The sequence below is a fragment of the Myxocyprinus asiaticus genome, chromosome 17 (assembly GCF_019703515.2).
Source record: "Myxocyprinus asiaticus isolate MX2 ecotype Aquarium Trade chromosome 17, UBuf_Myxa_2, whole genome shotgun sequence".
NCBI classification, from domain to species: domain Eukaryota; kingdom Metazoa; phylum Chordata; class Actinopteri; order Cypriniformes; family Catostomidae; genus Myxocyprinus; species Myxocyprinus asiaticus.
Window position 1 is genome coordinate 26,099,686 of NC_059360.1, and position 19,686 is coordinate 26,119,371.

General features: G+C 39.0%; 1 protein-coding gene across 6 annotated transcripts in view; it reads right to left on the reverse strand.

Moving 5' to 3' along the window:
- The window catches only part of LOC127454810 (E3 ubiquitin-protein ligase HECTD1-like), a 58,105-nt gene that overhangs the window by 21,451 nt on the left and 16,968 nt on the right, over positions 1-19,686 (reverse strand). For 4 of the 6 annotated variants that reach the window (XM_051722245.1, XM_051722240.1, XM_051722243.1 and 1 more), the window contains exons 8-25: positions 19,136-19,234; positions 18,946-19,060; positions 18,618-18,792; positions 18,316-18,454; positions 18,004-18,174; positions 16,826-17,048; positions 16,440-16,703; positions 16,255-16,331; positions 13,905-14,039; positions 12,081-12,227; positions 11,691-11,785; positions 11,426-11,531; positions 11,191-11,325; positions 10,939-11,078; positions 9,067-9,390; positions 8,239-8,405; positions 6,061-6,237; positions 3,982-4,809 (exon numbers count right to left, since the gene is read on the reverse strand). In XM_051722245.1, the coding sequence (XP_051578205.1) occupies positions 3,982-4,809; positions 6,061-6,237; positions 8,239-8,405; positions 9,067-9,390; positions 10,939-11,078; positions 11,191-11,325; positions 11,426-11,531; positions 11,691-11,785; positions 12,081-12,227; positions 13,905-14,039; positions 16,255-16,331; positions 16,440-16,703; positions 16,826-17,048; positions 18,004-18,174; positions 18,316-18,454; positions 18,618-18,792; positions 18,946-19,060; positions 19,136-19,234 (3,517 nt within the window). The remainder of the gene's footprint in view (positions 1-3,981; positions 4,810-6,060; positions 6,238-8,238; positions 8,406-9,066; positions 9,391-10,938; positions 11,079-11,190; positions 11,326-11,425; positions 11,532-11,690; positions 11,786-12,080; positions 12,228-13,904; positions 14,040-16,254; positions 16,332-16,439; positions 16,704-16,825; positions 17,049-18,003; positions 18,175-18,315; positions 18,455-18,617; positions 18,793-18,945; positions 19,061-19,135; positions 19,235-19,686) is intronic. The other 2 variants (XM_051722242.1, XM_051722244.1) reach the window with 2 other exon arrangements.

The window sequence follows — 19,686 nt, forward strand, 5'->3', positions numbered from 1 at the left end:
AACCTAGGGTAATGTGAAATGTGACCGTGTAGTGTCTCTCGTCATTGTAATTTTATTATAGTTTGGCACATAACTTTATAAATACATGTAATTTACCTTGTTGGCAAAGGTTAAGTTATTCTCTTAAACTAACTACACATATTTTTGTATGGCTGCAACTAATGATTATTTTGATAATCGATTAATCTACCGATTATTAGGCAATTATTGCAATGATTAATCATTAGCTTTTAACCGATTATTCAGCTTGTGCCCTGACTTAAAAGGTTGTATTAAATGTGCTTACTAACAATAAAGAGGACAAAATAATCTTTTCAAAATACCTCTAAATGACATTCACTGAATTAAAGGGGAAAAAATACTTTAAGTTTAATTCAGTAAAGAAATTCACTGCAAAAAATCCTATCATCAAGTATTTGTCTTTTCCATTTAAAATGGTCGACAAATCCTTAAAAAAAAGATACATTTACTTAAGAAGCAACATATAAGATATTTAGACTTGCTTTAAGAGAATGTATCTTAAATATAAGTGTGTTTTGTATATGTGTATATTTTCATTATTTCTGCGATTACATTAAAAATCTATTCTCTAAAAGTAAGTCTAAATATCTTTTATATGCTGCTTCTCAGGTGAATGCATCTTTTTTAAAGGCTTTAGATATTTTGAAATATTTGTATTTTTAATATTATTATTATTCACATTCTCAGATAATTTTTTCTTCTGCAGTATAGCTGCTAAAGAAAATGTATGTTGTTTTAAAAGGAGTTTTAGATATTTATTTTGGAAAACAAAAACAAATCAAAAACTTATTTTGTTGCAGTGAATAATGGGGCGAAGACTACCCTCTCTCACCTTTCTGTTCACTTCAATCCATCTTTAACTCACAAAAAACAAACTCTCTCTTATTAATAAAGCTGTGTATAGCCAATTTTCTTCACAATAAGAAAAGCACAGTGACATTATGATTCAATAAGTCGCGAGCCATCACGTTATAATCTAGCTGCATTAAGTGTGCGCACTCGAGAGATGAGCCGTCTCCACAACAGAGTGTGCAATCTACCCCCCTTAGATCGGGACACTTCACGCAACTCATAGAAGAGGCGCTGATCGCACAGAGAAATGCCAGTTTCGGAGTTTGTACTTATTTACATGACCTGCTTCTGTATTATTGGAACTTTAATAAAGCTATAACACATTAAATATAACTGCATTTAAGATATAATACCGGGTGTTTAATTTAAAGACGCTCGACACGCAAGTTTTGCTTCAGCGGAGCAGCAGCACCAGCTCCACATATTCCACAATGAGAGTGCTTCTGTATTTACTTATTTTGTATTTTTGCATTATAATTCCCTCATACTTCATGATCTACATCACCTGAAGCCGTTTGGAAAGATTAGAGTGCATCTGGACTGTGAGCTGTGTAATTTTTTTATGTTTTATTGTCGATAACGTCGTCTAATCGTTTCAGTCCTATATTTTTGTTATTACTACTTGTACAGTACGACCTATTATTTTTACACAATCAATGCTTTGTTAATCATAAGTACAGATATATATGTTTACCGTGTTGGCAGTAGGCCTATTGCAAGTGCACAATAAAACATCTCAATTCCCTCTGAATTTAATCTGTAATTCAACTAAGCAACTATGTGGTCCTGCATACAAATATGTGCAAGTAATTTATTGATTTATGCTACTGAAATATTTTAAACAATCTTTCCTTTTTTTCCATTTACCTATTTTATACCTTCATTTTAAACTATAAATAATATACATTAAAGAAAAATAGGCCTATGTAGGTTAAATGATACAAGTAGACCTATATAATTATTTTCTATTTAAATATAAATAATTTTAAATTAAAGTATCATGGTCATACATATACATATTGTTTACGTCTGCATAAAGTGTAAGACATTAACCGTATTAAATTGTAGGTGGTGTAATTTTGTGATTGTCTTGCAGGTGTCTGCATAAGTCAGATATGTCTTTACTCCAGAACACTAGATCTACTACCATTTTCAAGTACTAAAAGGAATAGTTCACCCAAAAATGAAAATTCATTTACTCACCCCCATGCCATCCAGGAAGTGTATGACTTTCTTTCTTCTGCAGAACGCAAATTACAATGTCAGTGAATGGGTGCCAAAATGATGATGCTCCAAAAAGAACAAAGGCACCATAAAAGTAATCCAGAAGAATGTATATCACCAAAAACACAAGAAGAATGCGCAAGTAAAAGGTAAAGTGGAGATTGACTGATCAGGGAGGAGAATTTATAGTACAAATTGACTAAAATATTGATTGTTTCTCACCCACACCTATCAAATCGCTTCTGAAGACATTGATTTAGCCACTGGAGTCATATGAATTCAGGGCTCCAGACTGCGACTAAAATGGTCGCAAACGCAACCAAAAATAATTTATTGCGAATTTAAAATCTAGTCACCATTTATGACAGTTGGGTTGTGTGCATTCATATGTGGTTTCGTCAAATATCATCTTGTGAGTTATTGAATACATCTTTAGAGCGCGCACCAGTATGTCTCGTGCCGCTTTTTACCTGTTCTGTTGAGATGACAAGCTTGCTTCACAACAAACCCAGCACGAGAGAGTCGTGACCAAATGACTCTTTTGAACTGGATCTTTTTAATGAATCACCCGAAAAGAACTGAGGGTTTGAACTCAGGAGCTCAGGTTAGCAGTCTGAATCAGATTCACTTTCTCAGCGAATCAGCCATCAGCGAGCTCACAACTGGGAGTGCAGACGTTTCAAAGTAAGAGTCCTGTGTGTATTTCGGGCTTCTTTATAATTAAGTCCCATATTGTGTACCACTTTTTTCTCCTGGTAATTACTGATTGGGATTGGAGTAGCACAATAAACTGCATCTGGGATTTAATTCAATTTGCACTCTTGTAGTCTCTGTGTATGGGCCATCTGATAAAAGACAAAGGCAATAGACCTTATTCACACTAGCGCCATCTTTGATTCTTAATGGGAATGACAATGAGTCATTCCCATTAAAAATCAAAGATGGCGCTAGCGTTGATAAGGTCTATATTGTAAAACAATTTATATATATATATATATATATGAGATCAAGCTTTTGACACTTGAGGGACTTGTTCACAACTATTACACAAGGTGCAAACATTCATTGATGCTCAAGAAGACAACAAACTACTATACGCTTACTGTACTTTATGTAATTATTTGTAATGTAGATTATGAAGAGCAATATTAAATAAAAAAATATTTTATCACTTATATTTGTATAACTTATGAAAGGGGTGTGAACATTTATGAGACAAAAGGGAATGCAAACTTGTCTTAACCATATACTGTATACTGTTTATTAAACCTCCGATTAATGGGTTATCAGCTGTCTTCCTTCTACTTTCTATCTTGTTTCTGAACATCAATCTAAATCGAGCAATTATATGATTTGGCAACTAAAAACAGCCATTTGGCTCCTTAATGTTTCAGTTTCAGTTATTTTTTTTTAGTCTGGACCCTTGTGAATTACTTTTATGATGACATATGTATTTTTGGAGCTTCAAAATTTTGGCACCCATTCACTTGCATTGTGTAGACCAAAAGAGCTGACAAATTCTTCGTAAAATCTTAATGTGGTCTGCTGTAAAAAGAAAGCCATACACATCCGGGATGGCATAAGGGTGAGTAAATGATGCGAGAATTTCCATTTTTGGGTGAACTATTCCTTTAAGTAACGATGCTTTTGGGAAACAGCCCATAATTCTAAGATGACTCGTACGGTAGTTTCTATGATATACTTGGGCTTACGATGCTTTTGGGAAATGATGCAGACAGACTGAAGTGATGAGCAAACTGCATCTTAATGAGGCATATATTTTCCCAGTTTTGTCCGCATGCTAGTGTATGGCAACTGCCATACGCAAACGGCGCCCCTGCCAGGAACTGTCTTTTAGTGGAGCAGTAGGCTGCAGATACTCACTGGCAGTGCTCATGACGTTGCGTCCCAGCGTGTTAGTGTTGTTATCACTGCTGCTTCGGCTCAGGTTCATATTGTTGGTGGCATTGGTGCGAGACATGTTGGGTGCTCTGCGAGCGAACGACTCCATCAGGCTGGCCTCACGGGAGGACAAGTTGGGCACGCTGGCACTGGAGCTCATGGGTGCTCCAGCTGCCAAAAGAGAGCTGACGGACAGCCGTGCACTGGTGGCAGAGCACAAGGGCCTCTGGGACACTGCATCCTTACTAGATGACTCTGATACAGAGCTGACATCAGGCGAGCTGACGCTAACAATTCCCATAGAGATGGCTGCTGACTCAGCCGACTGTCTATCAGGTGCTGGTGTTTTACGATCGTCACTTCCCGTGTCCGCTGTTAGTGTGCTGGTGCTGGAGGCAGAGCCACCTTCAGCTGAGGAAAGCACAACGATTGGTTCTTGGCCCTCGGCCCCCGGTGGTCCTCCAACGATGCCTATTCCCTGCTCCAACAGGCTCTCGACCCTGCGCTCCACCCTGATGGAGCTGAGACTGATATCGCTGCTGCTGGCCACACTACACACCGAACTGCTACTGCCCTTGCGGCTGGAGGAACTGGCACCCGCTATGGAGGACGAGCCACCCTTGTCTGGACAGTTATTTTTCACCAGGCTGCTCCAGGACTGCGGCATGCCTGAAACAGTGGATGAAACAGGTTTGGGTGATGGCGCTGACTCAGGGTCGTACCCTGGCGCAAGCTTGAGGTCAAACTTTCCTTCTGCACCCATACGATATGAGTTTGAGCCACCGGCATCCCAGGTGACATCAATCCAGCCTGAAAAGTGGGGGAGGGAGGGGGGATATGAACGGGTGAGACCCAGCAAGAGAGCAGAGAGAGACAGCAGCAAGTCAAAGACAACAGCTTTGCTTGACACTGGACCAGAAACAGTGTAATAAAACCAGGTCAAATTCAGTTTGAAGTCTCTGCTCTTTGCAGATTGCATAAAATTAGAACCAAACCTCTAACATTTCATATTCAAACTGCTAACGATCCTTTTTTCAATCTGGTCCAGTTGAAGCAGTGAGGTAGAAACATGAAGCACAGAAAATGACAAATTAAAAAAAGCAGTAGAATTTAGCAAAATGCCAAGCTACAAAGCCACTTAAGAAAAAGAACAGAAGAATAATTTTTGTCAGAGTAAAATACACTTGCAATGGAGTTCATTCGGAGCTTGCAAATTGTGACATCAACATGCACTTGGCTTGACTGATGGAAACAGGTTAAAAAGGGTGTTTTACACACTGAAACATGGTTGCCAAAGAATTCAATAGCTACAGAGTAGATGATTCAGATAATGAGCAGGACAAAGAAAATTTTACCTGTTAAGTTAGGGGGGAGGGATAAAGGTTGCACTTCAAAATAGCAAACATAAAAAGAAAATAGTATGGAATGACAGTTGCAGATAGCAAATAGTAATCCAACAATTATCATAGAACTTCACAGTGTGAAACAGATTGCTTTTGATATTCGTTTTAAATCATTCATTCATGCAGGATAGAAGCAAAAGGAAAGCACCACATAGGGAGGTAAAGACAGGAAGAAAAACTGGTTTCAGATCAGCCCTGTCCATTACCTGTAACACAGCTTATTTTCGTTAACTATACACAAAGCATTTATGAACACAATTGAATACGACGGGCTAGTTTGAAAGCAGTCCATCTCTAAAACATGCAGGCAAAACAAAGTCCAATGTGACAATGTTTTACTGTGTGAACTTCAGTAATGGGTAACTCCATCTCCCCCCTCACTTGTCTGTTATAATGGATTTGCTACAGAAAGCTCCTCAAAACATGCAAATGCACTTGATGTTCACAATTTGTTTCCCTTAAATACTGAAGTACCACTGAACTCCATTGTAGATTGGCCAGTAAAGTACTTTCATGTAGTGGTCCGATGCACTGATACTGTAAACACTGTTGTACAGAAAACTGCCATCTGCATAAGCATTTCACATTGCATTGTTCTATTCAAGCTACTAACAGTTGGATGCACACACTAGTCTAAAAAAATGACTCCGGTCCTCACCATTATGGGCCTCTCCGGTGACAGTGCCCTCTCCAGCAGGATTGCCATCCTGGTCCCTCCACTTCCAGTCGATACCGCGCACCACCCGCGCCCCTGGAACTATGTACTTCATCACCTGTGAGCGAAAGAGCCGACGCTGCCGTCTCAGGTTGGCCTCTGCCTCCTTCACTGCTTTACCTGATAATGCAGAACAAACATGTCTGATTGGAAACAAAGAATGAAGACAAAGCAGCCAAAAACAAAAGCACGCATACAATTCAGGGTGGTTATTTTTCTTTTGTAAAGCTGCACACAATTTTAAAAAGTTAAATGTTTGCTAAAGAGTTCTCTTTCAACTTCTCAACAAAAGTACTGTGTTGGGTGTCTAGTTGAGTTTACTTTCGCATCTTAATATATAGTTTATACAGTAATATTTTAGTTGACATAATCCTACGCTTAAATATGACTCCTTCAGAATCAGAATGAGCTTTATTGCCAAGTATGCTTACACACACAAGGAACTTGTCATGGAGACAGAAGCTTCCAGTGCAAGAGAATTACATGCATATACAAACATATACATTTAAACATATATACATATAGTGACATAAAAAAATGCGATAGAACAAAAAAAGAGAAATACACAATTGCGCAATAATGTTGTCCGAATATTTTATATACAGATATTCAGTTATGTGCAGGTGATGTAATGTATTGAAGAAGAGGTAGGATATGCTGAAGAATACAAATGAAATATGGACACAAGTAGGAATGGATGGATTTGAATATTGCACTTGGTTGTATTGACCAAAGGAAAGTATTTGGGGGCAGTTTTAACTGTTCATGTGGTGGTTGGCCTGAGGGAAAAAACTGTTTCTGTGCCTGATTGTTCTGGTGCTCAGTAGCGCCGGCCAGAGGGCAACAGTTTGAAGAGGAAGTGTGCTTGGTGAATGGGATCAAAAGTGATTTTACCAGCTCTTTTTGTCACTCTGGATGTGTACAGTTTTATCAGGGTGGGTATGGGAGGGCCAATAATCCTCTCAGCAGTCTGAACTATCCTTTGAAGTCTTCTGATGTCTGACTTGGCAGCTGACCCAAACAGTTATAGAAGGGCAGAGGACAGTATTCTCTAACTGTATCAGCAGCGCCTGTGGCAGGTTGAACTTCCTCAACTGGTGAAGGAAGTACAACCTCTGCTGGGCCTTTTTCAAAATGGAGTCAATGTGGGTCTCCCACTTCAGGTCCTGTGAGATAGTAGTGCCCAGGAACCTGAATGACTCCACTGCTGCCACAGTGCTGTTTAGAATGTTGAGCGGAGTTTATGTTGGGGTGTTCCTGCTAAAGTCCACTATCATCTCCACTGTTTTAAGCGTTCAGCTCCAGGTTGTTTTGACTGCACCAGACGGCCAGCTGTTGAACCTCCCTTCTGTATGAAGACTCATCATCATCTTGGATGAGGCCGATGACTGTAGTGTCGTCTACGAACTTCAGGAGCTTGACAGAGGGGTCCTTGGCGATGCAGTCATTTGTGCAGAGGGAGAAGAGTAGTGGGGAGAGCACACATCCCTGGGGGGCACCAGCGCTGATTGTACATGTGCTGGAGGTGAATTTCCCCATTCTCACTAGCTGCTGCCTGTCTGTCAGAAAGCTGGTGATCCACTGACAGATAGAGGTGGGAACAGAGAGCTGGGTTAATTTAATCCATAGGAGAGCGGGGTTGATGGTGTTAAAAGCCAAACTGAAGTCAACAAATTTAATCCTTGCATAAGTCCCTGGTCTGTCAAGATGCTGAAGTATGTAATGCAGTCCCATATTGACTGCATTATCCACAGACCTGTTTGCTCTATAAGCAAACTGAAGGGGATCCAGGAAGGGTTCAGTGATGTCCTTCATGCCAAACTCAGTGTATCTTGAAATTCAGTGGCATTACCGATTCTTCAATGCTGCTATTTTAGTGCTTTTAGAACCAAATTGAACCACCACTTTTTTTATCTTAATGGAAAAATCAACAATTGTGTCAGCCCATTCAGATCAATTACATGGTCAAAGAAGTGTCCGCTTGTAGGGATGCAAATATTTACCAAGCATACACATTATAATTGGATTACAATATTAGATGTGACAATATGAGAAGTGACCTTGGAGAGTTTTGCCATTTCAAATTAGCGGAATTTTAAAAATAGACCCATTAGCTCTTACCTAGCTGATCCTCACACACACCAGTAACAGTGCCATAAATCTCTAGACCAGACAGGGAGAGGTAGTGTGTTTGTCCGCTGGCATTCTTCCCCATCTGTTTAATGCGAATATGTCTCCAGCCCTGCTTCTCATCTTTGGATGGATCCAGAGGCCATGTGGCTGTCGACCTAATGCAGTAAAATGAGTCCTATTAGTAGGTGCACAAAACCAATTACGAGACAGCAGTGAAGGAATAGTTCACCCAAAATAAAAATTCTGACATTTACTCACCCTCATGCCATCCCAGATGTGTATGACTTACTATCTTCTGCAGAACACATATTAAGATTTTTAGAAGAATATTTCAGCTCTGTAGGTCCATACATTGCAAGTGAATGGGTGCCAAAATGTTGATGCTCCAAACATCACATAGGTCAGCATAAGTAATCCATATGACTCCAGAGGTTAATGTCTTCAGAAGCAATATGATAGGTGTGGGTGAGAAACAGATCAATATTTAAGTCCATTTTTGGTAGAAAATCACATTTTGGTAAAAAATGTGATTTTTGGAGCATAAAAATTTTGACACCCATTCACTTGCATTGTATGGACCAAAATAGCGGAGAAATTCTTCTAAAAATCTTAATTTGTGCTCTGCATAAGAAAGTAAGTCATACACATCTGGGATGGCATAAGGGTGAGTAAATGATGAGAGAATTAAAATTTGTGGGTGAACTATTCCTTTAAAACAGTAGGCAGAGCAGAATAGCAATCACCACAACCTATGAGCTTTTCCTGTTTACAATGCAGCACATAATTAGACCCCAAATACTAGTATAACACACATACCCTGGCTCATTGAGAGAGCCATCATCAACATGGGTGTAGAGAGTCATCCAGTTCTGACCATCTTTGGACACTTGAAACACCCAGTTGCGGAGGGCGGAGCGACCATATCCACGGGCGTGGCGAAGTGTGTAAGCAGAGGGGATGACCCATAGACCAAGGTCAATGGCAAACCAGGCATTTTTATCATCGTTGGTGTGACAGTTGAGGGCGGAGCTGTCTCTGCTTAGGATGTCCTCAAGTCGGCCGTAAGGCAAATTCCGGCCCTCAGAGGAGGTCACCACAACTAATCCATAAGCAGCAGGGTTCACCCATTCATACGCAGTTCTGTGGCAAAACAGAATACATCAATTTGGGTACATATGTCATGGTTATCAAGTGTTCAGATTACTAAAAGTTTTGGATAAGATGTAACAATGCAATTTGTTAATTAAATCTATTCAAAGCTGAAGTGTGTAATATCTGCCCCAAGTATCATCAAAAGGAATTGCAAAAATGATTGTTTTCAAACAAGCTTCCAGTACACTACTTCTATCTTCCATTAGTCATGCAAACAGACCCCACCCCAAACTCAAGCTCACATTAGTGCTTGGTCATGATACTCAAACAAAAGAGAACTACGTTTTGATATCACCAGTGTTTACACTCTTCAGGAAATCAACCAACTGATGGCTTCCTTATAGCAGTCTCTGCATATTAAACTAGTATAAGTGTATTTTAAATAGTGCTGTCAGTCAAATCAATTTTGTAATCGTGATCAATCGCAGATTTTTTTAAGTGCTGAAATTTGACTCTATAAATATACTTCTGTCAAAAAGCATTTCCTTCCTTCTTAGGAAAGAAAATGAAACAAAATCTAACAATAATGCTTTATTAACATTTTCTAATAAAAAAAAAAAAAAATAAAAAAAAAACTTCCATAGTATAAAAATAGAAATGCACTAAAATAACACCAATACAAGTAACATTAAACATTTCCCAAAGTCTAAAAGGGAGGTTGATTCATTGAAAGAACTAGTCCCCATAGGTTGCGTATTCATTGCAGTGTGCATTACATCTTTTAACCCTCATCCTCTACAGTATTAATCAGCTGGCTGTGGTTAACCACTTTGGATATGGAATTCACTTGATTCACGTCAGGGTATCAAGAGCCATATGATCTCCACATTAAAAGCACTACAGACAGCAGCCGTGTCTGTAATGGCATACTAGCCATACTACTCTTACACCTTTGGTCATATCTGTTCCGCCCACATAATGATACTTCATCCAAATTGTCCAGTAATCATTAGCTGACGCCTCGAAAGCTCAGTGGCAACGGGTAAAGAATACAATTATTTGAACTTTGAGAGGAGCATCGACAGACCGCACATGGTAGAACTCCAACAAGCTGTGCAACAGCCCCTCGTCAGTGCCATATATCGTGTTTGGCATGTAGGTGAAGATTTGATGTACTTCTGTGGTACATTTCTGAATTACAAAGGACACAAAGTACTTTATTTTTGTCACAAGTCCCATCTGGGTTTGTTTTGTAAGAGGTTCTTTCTCCATCACATCATTGGCACGGAATCACTGATGTGCATTTCTGGTGTGTTCTTTAGTGTAACCTCCCTGCCGGACACATTGCAAAGGTTCCACCCGAATCCAACCAGTGTTTAGAACTCACACAGAGCAAATCAAATGTCAGAATCTATTGTGAAAATTGGTAAATGCGTTAATGCCGATTAAGAAATTAATGTGATAAACGTATTAAATTAAATGACGTGTTAATTTTGACAGCTCTAATTTCATCGTAAAACACAACTTTACACAATGCAGATTTAAATGATGCTCTTGAATCATCCAAAAATTACAAAAAATGACAAAGCATCTCACTTTGCATTGGTGCCAATCCAGTACACAATTCCATTCTCATCAAAGTCATGCTGGTGTCTAAAGATGAAGCTTTGGCCCTCTCTGAGCTTCCTAACAAAGATGAATGAGGATCTGTCAAAGTCATACCACTGCTTGGCCACCTGGAGAAAGAGCAGAGACAAAGTTATGACCATTTCTCAGATGCCTGTGGGGAAAAAGCTAAATAAACTAGGAATAATAGGAGAAGAGTGTGGCACAAGCAAGCTCTCTCACCATTTTGAGCAGATACTGCTCAAGTGACTCAACGGTAGCCAGCGGCTCCATCTTTAGCATTCTACCAGTACGATCAATTAGGGCTGTTTCACCTGGGGCTCGCTCCAGACGGAAGCGTAATCTCCTAGTCAGAATCTAACACACAAAAGATTTTAATAAAATAATACCTAAAATACAAACTAAAAATACAGAGGCAAAAAACATTCCACAAGGGGGCCATAAAAGAGACAATCACCTGTAAATTGTAAGTTGAGCCTGGTGTGTCAAATAAGTGGAGAGGCAGCCGCTCTATTGATTCCAACACAGCTATCAGTTTGCGGATTAAGGCGACTGCGGGTCGGCTAGAGGACAGAGATATTTAAATGTAAGAAAATAATTGAAATTTGATTTGCATTAAGATTCATATGGTCTCCACCACCATGTGACCACATACAATAACGAAATTAAAACAACAGAAACAAGAAATTCTCTGGTGTTCTTAATACCAGAATATACTTTACCTTTCATCATCTTCATTTTCAGTAAATGCTGTCTTGAACACATTTATTCTTTCCATTAAAGGCTTACAATCATGTTTCATGCCTATTTCCACACTCTGTAATGCAAACACATAATATAAACCAATTATGAGTACTAAGAATAAAAGCTGACAAAACAACAATCAAGAGTAATCTGGGAAGCACTTTATTTTACAGTGCTGTTCTACATTTACCTACTATATAATTACAACAGTAATTACTAGGTACCAATCCTAAGCCTAAGCTTAACCCACATTAAATACATACAGATACATAATATTACTCAGTACTTTCTTGGGTAAGTAAACTGCAAGTATACTGAAACACATACTGTAAAATAAAGTGCAAACGTAATCTGACCGTATCACTCACATTGCTGAGGACAGTAAAAAGTGCTTGCACGAGGCCACTGCTGCACATTTCATAGGGAGAAATTGTGTTCTCATCCTTAAGAACGACAATTAAATTTTCAAGAGCTGTTTTCATGAGGTCTCTCCAAGTGTTTTCACCCTCAATACACTGGAGGAAACAATAAACAAAACCTACATAAATATACAGTATCCATTGCATTCAGAAAGTATTCAGATCCCTTCATTTTTTCACATTTTGTTATGTTGCAGCCTTTTGTTAAATTGCTTTAAAAAAAAAAAAAGTAAATTTTCACATTAATCTACACTCCATATCCAATGACAAAGCAAAAAACAGATTTGTGATAACTTGCAAATTTATTAAAAAGAAAAAACTGAAATAAATCACATTGGCATAAGTATTCAGACCCTTTGCTATGACACTTGAGATTTAGATTGGGTGCATCCCATTTCCCTGGATTATCTTTGAGATGTTTCTACACTTTGATTGGAGTCCACCTGTGGCACATTCAATTGATTGGACATGATTTAGAAAGGCACACACCTGTCTATAAAAGGTCTAACAGCTGAAAATGCATATCAGAGCAAAAACCAAGCCATGAGATTAAAGGGACAGCCCGCAGAGCTCAGAGACAGGATTGTGTCGAGGCACAGATCTGGGTAAGGGTACAAAGTGTTTTTGGCTGCATTGAAGGTTCCCAAGAGTACAGTGGCTTCCATAATTCTTAAATAGAAGTTTGGAACAACCAAGACTCTTCCTAGAGCTGGCCAACTGGCCAAACTGAGCAATCAGGGGAGAATGGCCTTGGTAAGAGAGGTGACCAAGAACCCGATGTTCACTCTGGTTGAGCTTCAGAGATCATGTGTTGAGATGGGAGAAACTTGCAGAAGGACAACCATCACTACAACACTCCACTGATCTAGGCTTTATGGCAGAGTGGCCAGAAGGAAGCCTCTCCTCAGTGCAAAACACATGAAAGCCCACTTGGAATTTGCCATAAAAAGCAGAAACAAGAATCTCTGGTCTGATGAAATGAAGATTGAACTGTTTGGCCTCAATTCCATACGTCATGTCTGGAGGAAACCAGGCACCGCTCGTCACCTGCGCAATACCATCCCAATGGTGGAGCATGGTGGTGGCAGCATCTGAAGGAATATCCTTAATGAAAACCTGGTCCAGAGCACTCAGGACCTCAGACTGAGCCGGTGGTTCACCTTCCAACAGGAACATGACCCTAAGCACACAGCCAAGACAACGCAAGAGTGGCTTATGGACAACTCTTTGAATGTCCATGAGTGGCCCAGCCAGAGCGCGGACTTGAATACAATCGAACATCTCTGGAGAGACCTGAAAATGGCTGTCCACCCACAATCCCCATCCAACCTGACAGAGCTTGAGAGGATCTGCAGCGAAGAATGGCAGAAAATACCCAAAACCAGATGAGCAAAGCTTGTCGCATCATACCCAAAAAGACTTGGGGCTGTAATCGCTGCCAAAGGTGCTTCAAATAAGCGCTGAGTTAAGGGTCTGAATACTTATGTCAAGGTGATATTTCAGTTTTTTCTTTTTAATAAATTTGCAAAGTTATCACAAATCTGGTTTTTGCTTTGTCATTATGGGGTATGGAGTGTAGATTGATGTGGAAAAAATAAAGAATTTAAAGAATTTTAGCATAAGGCTGCAACATCAAAATGTGAAGGAAAAAACAAAGGGGTCTGAATACTTTCTGAATGCACTGTATATGCATTTTAGCTCCACAAAACAACAACGATGAAGTATATGAGACTCCACTGGCATAGCCAGGTTGAATTTTGAGCATCACTCTACCTGTCTATTAGTATGCAGCTCCCAAGCAAACTCTAGCTGTGTGGCGATGTTTCTCAGAGTGACCACTACACCTCTCGGCATACTCTCCACAGCCTTGAAGTGATCATCATACAGATCTCTGGCCATGGTTTTCACCTACACACACACACGCACGCACGCACGCACACACAAGTGGATAGAGAAAGGTCAGGTAGCATGTATGGTTGACCAAATATGAATGGTAAAATCTAGGTCAGTTGTGCTGTTAAGGATTATCCCAGTGGCCTATGTCACAAAGCATGATTAAGCGGCTAACTAGGTAAATTGAAACTCAGTTTGAGCAAACTCTGAATTCACAGTAGCAGTAAGGTGTATAGGTTTTCATCGAGGTTCATTGCCATAGTAAAATACGCTAAACAGCTAACCTGCTCCGGAGCAGGTTATGTTTCTGATCATTGATCTCATACAGATACTGGACTAATCAGATGTGAACAAACTGACAGTCACTCTCCGTGTATCTCTCACTCCAAATTAATAAACTATTTTAGAAATCCACAAAATCAGCCATTTATGATAATTATTTATTAGCAAGAAATATATTTTCGGCAGTCTTGCATTTTATCAAGAGACACTCATTTTTTTTCCGATCATTTTCGCACTGGCCATAAAATATCTATGAAAATATAAAATTACAAGAGATTAATACAATGCATATAATGATTTTTTCATGCTGTGTAAATATCTTAAAATTCTTCATTTAATAGTGATACTCTGTGCTGTGTAAATGTGTTACAAATATTCATGATTTCATATGATCATTCACGTTGTGTAAATGTGTTTTCATTGATCACATTTTTCTAATGTGTTCTTGTGCTGTGTATAAATTATTCATAAAGATCTTCAGCGGAGAAGTAAATCATGCTGATTCTCTCGTGAGAAGCAACTTGTGCTGTCTGGCTCCACGCTTCATTCATGTTAATGCGCTCGTGAACTAATAACTAAGGATCAAAATCTGAGTTGAGAAAGTTGATAATGAGCGTCTTGATACAAATTAACCCTAATGAAGCCTGATTGGGTTTGGTGGGTTGTCAATATAAAACCAATCCTGGAATCCTGAATTTGTGCAACTTTCTTTGTAATACATGGCACAGTCTGTCAAACAAAGCATAAACAGTTGTTAAAGCTCTTGCTTAAAGCATTCATCTGCTCCTACTAGTGTTGTCATGGTACAAAAATTTCAGTAGTCGGTACCGATACAAGTGAAATTTCACGGTTCTCTACACCAATTTCGATACCAAAGAAAAACTGTGGCAATATGATAATGTGCTATTGAACACACTCCTTTAGCCTATTTAAAGTTAAATTTCAATGTGAATAATAACTTAAAAGATAGAAACACGAATGAAACATGCCTAACACTTGATTGTTTTTAAGCAGGGCCCTACTGAAATCTGTATTATTTTTTCCCCAAATCCTTTTTTCCTTTATTATTTTTCCAGAATTCCATGTTTTAAAGTTTCATTTAATTTCATTATCAAAATGGTGTCTAATCAAATTTTTTTACTTAAACTTTTAACACTTAAAAAATAGAACAATTACTTAACATACCATTGCATTTTTTTAACAAACTTTTCAGTATAAAAGCACTCTTGCTCATGATATATTACAATCATTATTCATTAATCATTATTTATTATAATTATTATTATTTCTACAGTGAGGATGGCATTTTACTACACAGTTAATATATTTCTGTTGCAATTTCTTCAATTTCAGGCATTTAGCTTTTATTATAAATCATGCTTTTATTTTGACATGTATTTTTGAAGAAGTTTAACTTCTCCGGATAAACAGTTCGCTACATGGTCCAGTGTGATCATTAAACCGCAAATGCTGTGATTTAATTATATAAATTATATAAAAATATAAATTATATAAAAATAATGCTTCAGAATGGATTAGTGCTCTGCTGTCATCTCTCACACAATGAAAATGATTCTCATAGTCCGTGGAGTTTCCAGTGGATGAGCGGCCATCTTCACACATTAATTTAAAGCTCATGCAGCTCATACAGACTAAGATTGCAGCATTTCACTGTTTAATAATCACAATTATACATATCACAATTTTAATTTGACTAGTTGTGCATTTCAGTGTAAAAGGAGTAACCGAGCACACACTCAAATAAGTGTGTGAGCATTTGAAAGCAGTCGTGTGTCAGAAAGACAGTGTACAGGTACTGAATTAAGTCGGTGCTCGGTACTGCAGGAACACTGGTATAGTTACATTTTTTTAATTTAGTACCAACTTGGTACCGAAGTACTGGTACTTTTGACAACACTAGCTCCTACTAAAATTAATGTTTATTTACCTTCTGTTTTGTTTTCTCCAGTTTGGATTTGAGCTTTCTTCCTCGTTTACCAGTCCAGCCAGTAACAAACTCAGACCCTGTGAAAAATGAAGCCAATGGATATTGAGTAGGTGAGGGACAGATAAAGTCATACTAATTATTTGCTTGTAAACACATTCTAAATCTTGTCATTTACCCAAACCTACCTAGAGATGTTTCTGCAGTGAAAGAGTGCTTAGTGCCTCGGTTTGACTCAAACACAAAGCCTGGCAGGTCCTCTTTGAGGATAGTGGCCTGCTGGCCATCCGAGTTGTGGATGGCGATTTCACTCTCTTTTAGGCAGGTGAGAGACCAGTTGCCCACAGTGAGTTTGGTGGGACCCTGTGTGGACAGAATGGGTTGGCTGGCTGTCACTGGTTTGACCTGACTCCTGGCACGCTGCAGCTTTTCCAGAAACTCACTTCTACTTTCTTAGGGAGAAAGCGGAAAGAAAACATCAGCTACTGAAGCTCAATTAGCGGTTGCATTCTATTATTGCCAAAAATGAACGATGTCTTTGGTAAGCTGATCTGCCTGTTTGCAGGGGACCTACCTGAGCTGTCAGATCCTCCCTCTGGGCTACCACTGGAATACATTGTTGCCAGTTTACCATCCAGGATGAAGCGGAACCATCCATTGCTGCCATTGGAGAGCTCCAATGCGGCTGCATCACTCCAGATATAAAGGCAGTCCCTGCCTCTAATGATGGACCAGTCTCTCCAGTGATAGGGCTTCCCCTGCTGGATGTCTTTGGCATCCTCTTGTGGTTCATCATCCTGAGCAACATATAAGGATTGCGCAATCAACCTACAGGTATTATTTCTGAGCAAATCCTGAATTTTTCCAAGTAGTTTAGTCCTCAATATACACTTATAAGACACCAAAGCAAATAAATATTGTATGATAACAATGGAGGAGTGAATCTGGGCTAGGGTTGTCATGATAACTCAATTTAATTTGATTACTCAAAACAATTCCTCGATTACAAAGTTGCCAAATTGACAATTTGAAAACAAGGGGGAAGTGGCGCAGTCCACGGACAAAGGTCCAAACACATAACGAAGAGGTGCAGCTGTGTGAGAGCACTTTACTTTAGATTTGAAAAACAATGCAGGACCTAAAAAACTATAACTGCAATGCAACAGAACTCAAAAATAAGATATCCAGTGTTCACAGACTGGACACACGGGTCATCTGCATGCTATTTGCGGTGCTGTACATGCAGATATGGGAGAGAAGGTGAGCCATATATTTCTGCGTGGGACATCTGAACTCAGCAAAAAACACATTGGAATGCACTCTAAACCTATTTATCAACACAATCGTTGGCAATATAGACTTTTATGAAGCAACATAAAATAATGACAAAGTCTATAGGTCTTGATTAAAGTTTCACATGCAGTGACAGATGCACAAACACTTTCAGTTCAATAAATCTCACTGAATCCAGACAATCTAAGAAGGTTATTTTTTGCAGATTGTGATTTGGGTTCTGTGTAAAATAATTAATTACAATTGTTTTATTGTTGTTTTTCAATCATAGTGTGCATCAAAACTTAGGCTAATGTATGCATTTTAGCCAAATGTGACTTCACCGACAACCTTATGCAATCTGAGTTATTAAATAATTTTTTAGATTACTCTATTAAATTACCAGAATAATCAGTAGATTACTCGATAACCAAAATAATTGATTGTGACAGCCCTAATCTGGGCTCTTTTGAGTCTGACCTTCTCAGGTTTGGCCTCTTCCTCATTTTCATCATCTGACGTAGGCCCTGCTAGAGTGGACACCTTATTAATAACACCCAGTCTGGCCAGCTGGTCTAAGAACACGTCACCTCCTCTATCCACCAGATCCCTAATGATCTGCAGTGCCAGCAGGTGTCCATCATCATCATCCTGTGAAAGAGAAGTAGAGACGCCAATGAGAATTACATTTTGCTTTACAAAGACAGTCATAAAAGTCTACTTCAGCCCTATAAAAACAGGAAGCAATCAAAAAAAAGAAAAAAAAAAAAGAAAAAAAAAAACAATTCTGACCTCCTGATCCAGCACGGTTGCAGTGATCTCCACAAGTACAGTGGGTAAGTTGTGTCCAGCATCAGAGTCACACACTTCCTTAAGTAGAATGTCCGAACTGTAGTGCACCATCTTCCTGATCAGAGCTAAACTAGCTTTCCTACGAAGAACATGAAAGATGCTACACCAAACTTTGATAAAAAAATGTAAAAGAGTAATGTCTTGTAGACTTTTGGCTCCATAATACAAAATCAATCTAAACTTGTTTTCTTTTCAGTTTTGAAATGTAGTTCGGACACTGATGCTCCATTCAAGCCACTAACCTTATTGAAGGCAGCATGGTTTGCTGAAAGGTCTGTGCAAACACTGGGAGCAGCCTTTTCAGGTAGATAGGCGCCATCTCAGGGTCACCTTTCGGCTCACTGCCCTCTTCCTCTTCTTTATTGATATCCTTCTTTTTCTTGTCATCCCCCTTGTTAACAGGACACATCCAGTCTCCTACATAAACAACACTTTACTTTTAAAATCCTTCAATTAACCAATTCCATCAAATCCAATGGGAGTCACCATAATACATTAATGGTCAGTGACTGCATTAACCTGGTTAACTCTAAAAGAAATGTTATGAGAGGTGAAAGCTGATGGACCCACCAGGAGACTGCAGGATTGCTACGACTTCGCTGTGTCCCCGCTCTCTAGCTTTATCCAATGGGGTTTTCCCATCTTCATCTCTCAGGTCAGGATTGGCTCCATGGCGTAATAAAGTCTATAAGAAAAATATTCACCAATAACTAACTACACTAAAAGTCTTAAGACTTGGTTACACATCAAAACACTTTACCTTGGCTACTTGTGGCCTGCCAAAACAGGCAGCATAGTGCAGAGATGATGACCTCTGGCCTCTGTTGACATCAGCACCTCTCTCGCAGAGGAACTCCACCTTAACCAGGCAACAACAGTGTGAATTCACATTCTTCAGAGAACAATATTTGTCTGTTGCCCTAACCCCGTCCCTCTCACACAACCAAACACCAGACCGCGTGCTTTTCACTTTGAAGCCCTCAGCGCATGCAGAAGATAAGTTAAATTTAAGTGTAGCATTGCAATTCTGGTTTTTACATCCACAAATTTAAGACCTCTTTAGATGATAATTAAGACTTTTGTTACACCATTTAAGATATTTAAGACTTTATGACCTTAAATTCTAGAAAAATGAATTTAAGACATTAAGGACCCATGGGGACCCTGGTTATTGCACAACATAAAAATGCTGCTGTCCTAAATTCTGCAAGCAACCTTTATTCTAAACCTCCTGTTTGTTTGCTTTCACTGTTGCGCTAGTTTCCATTTGTCACTCTGTTTGAATGCCAATTAGGGCACATAATATCTTCA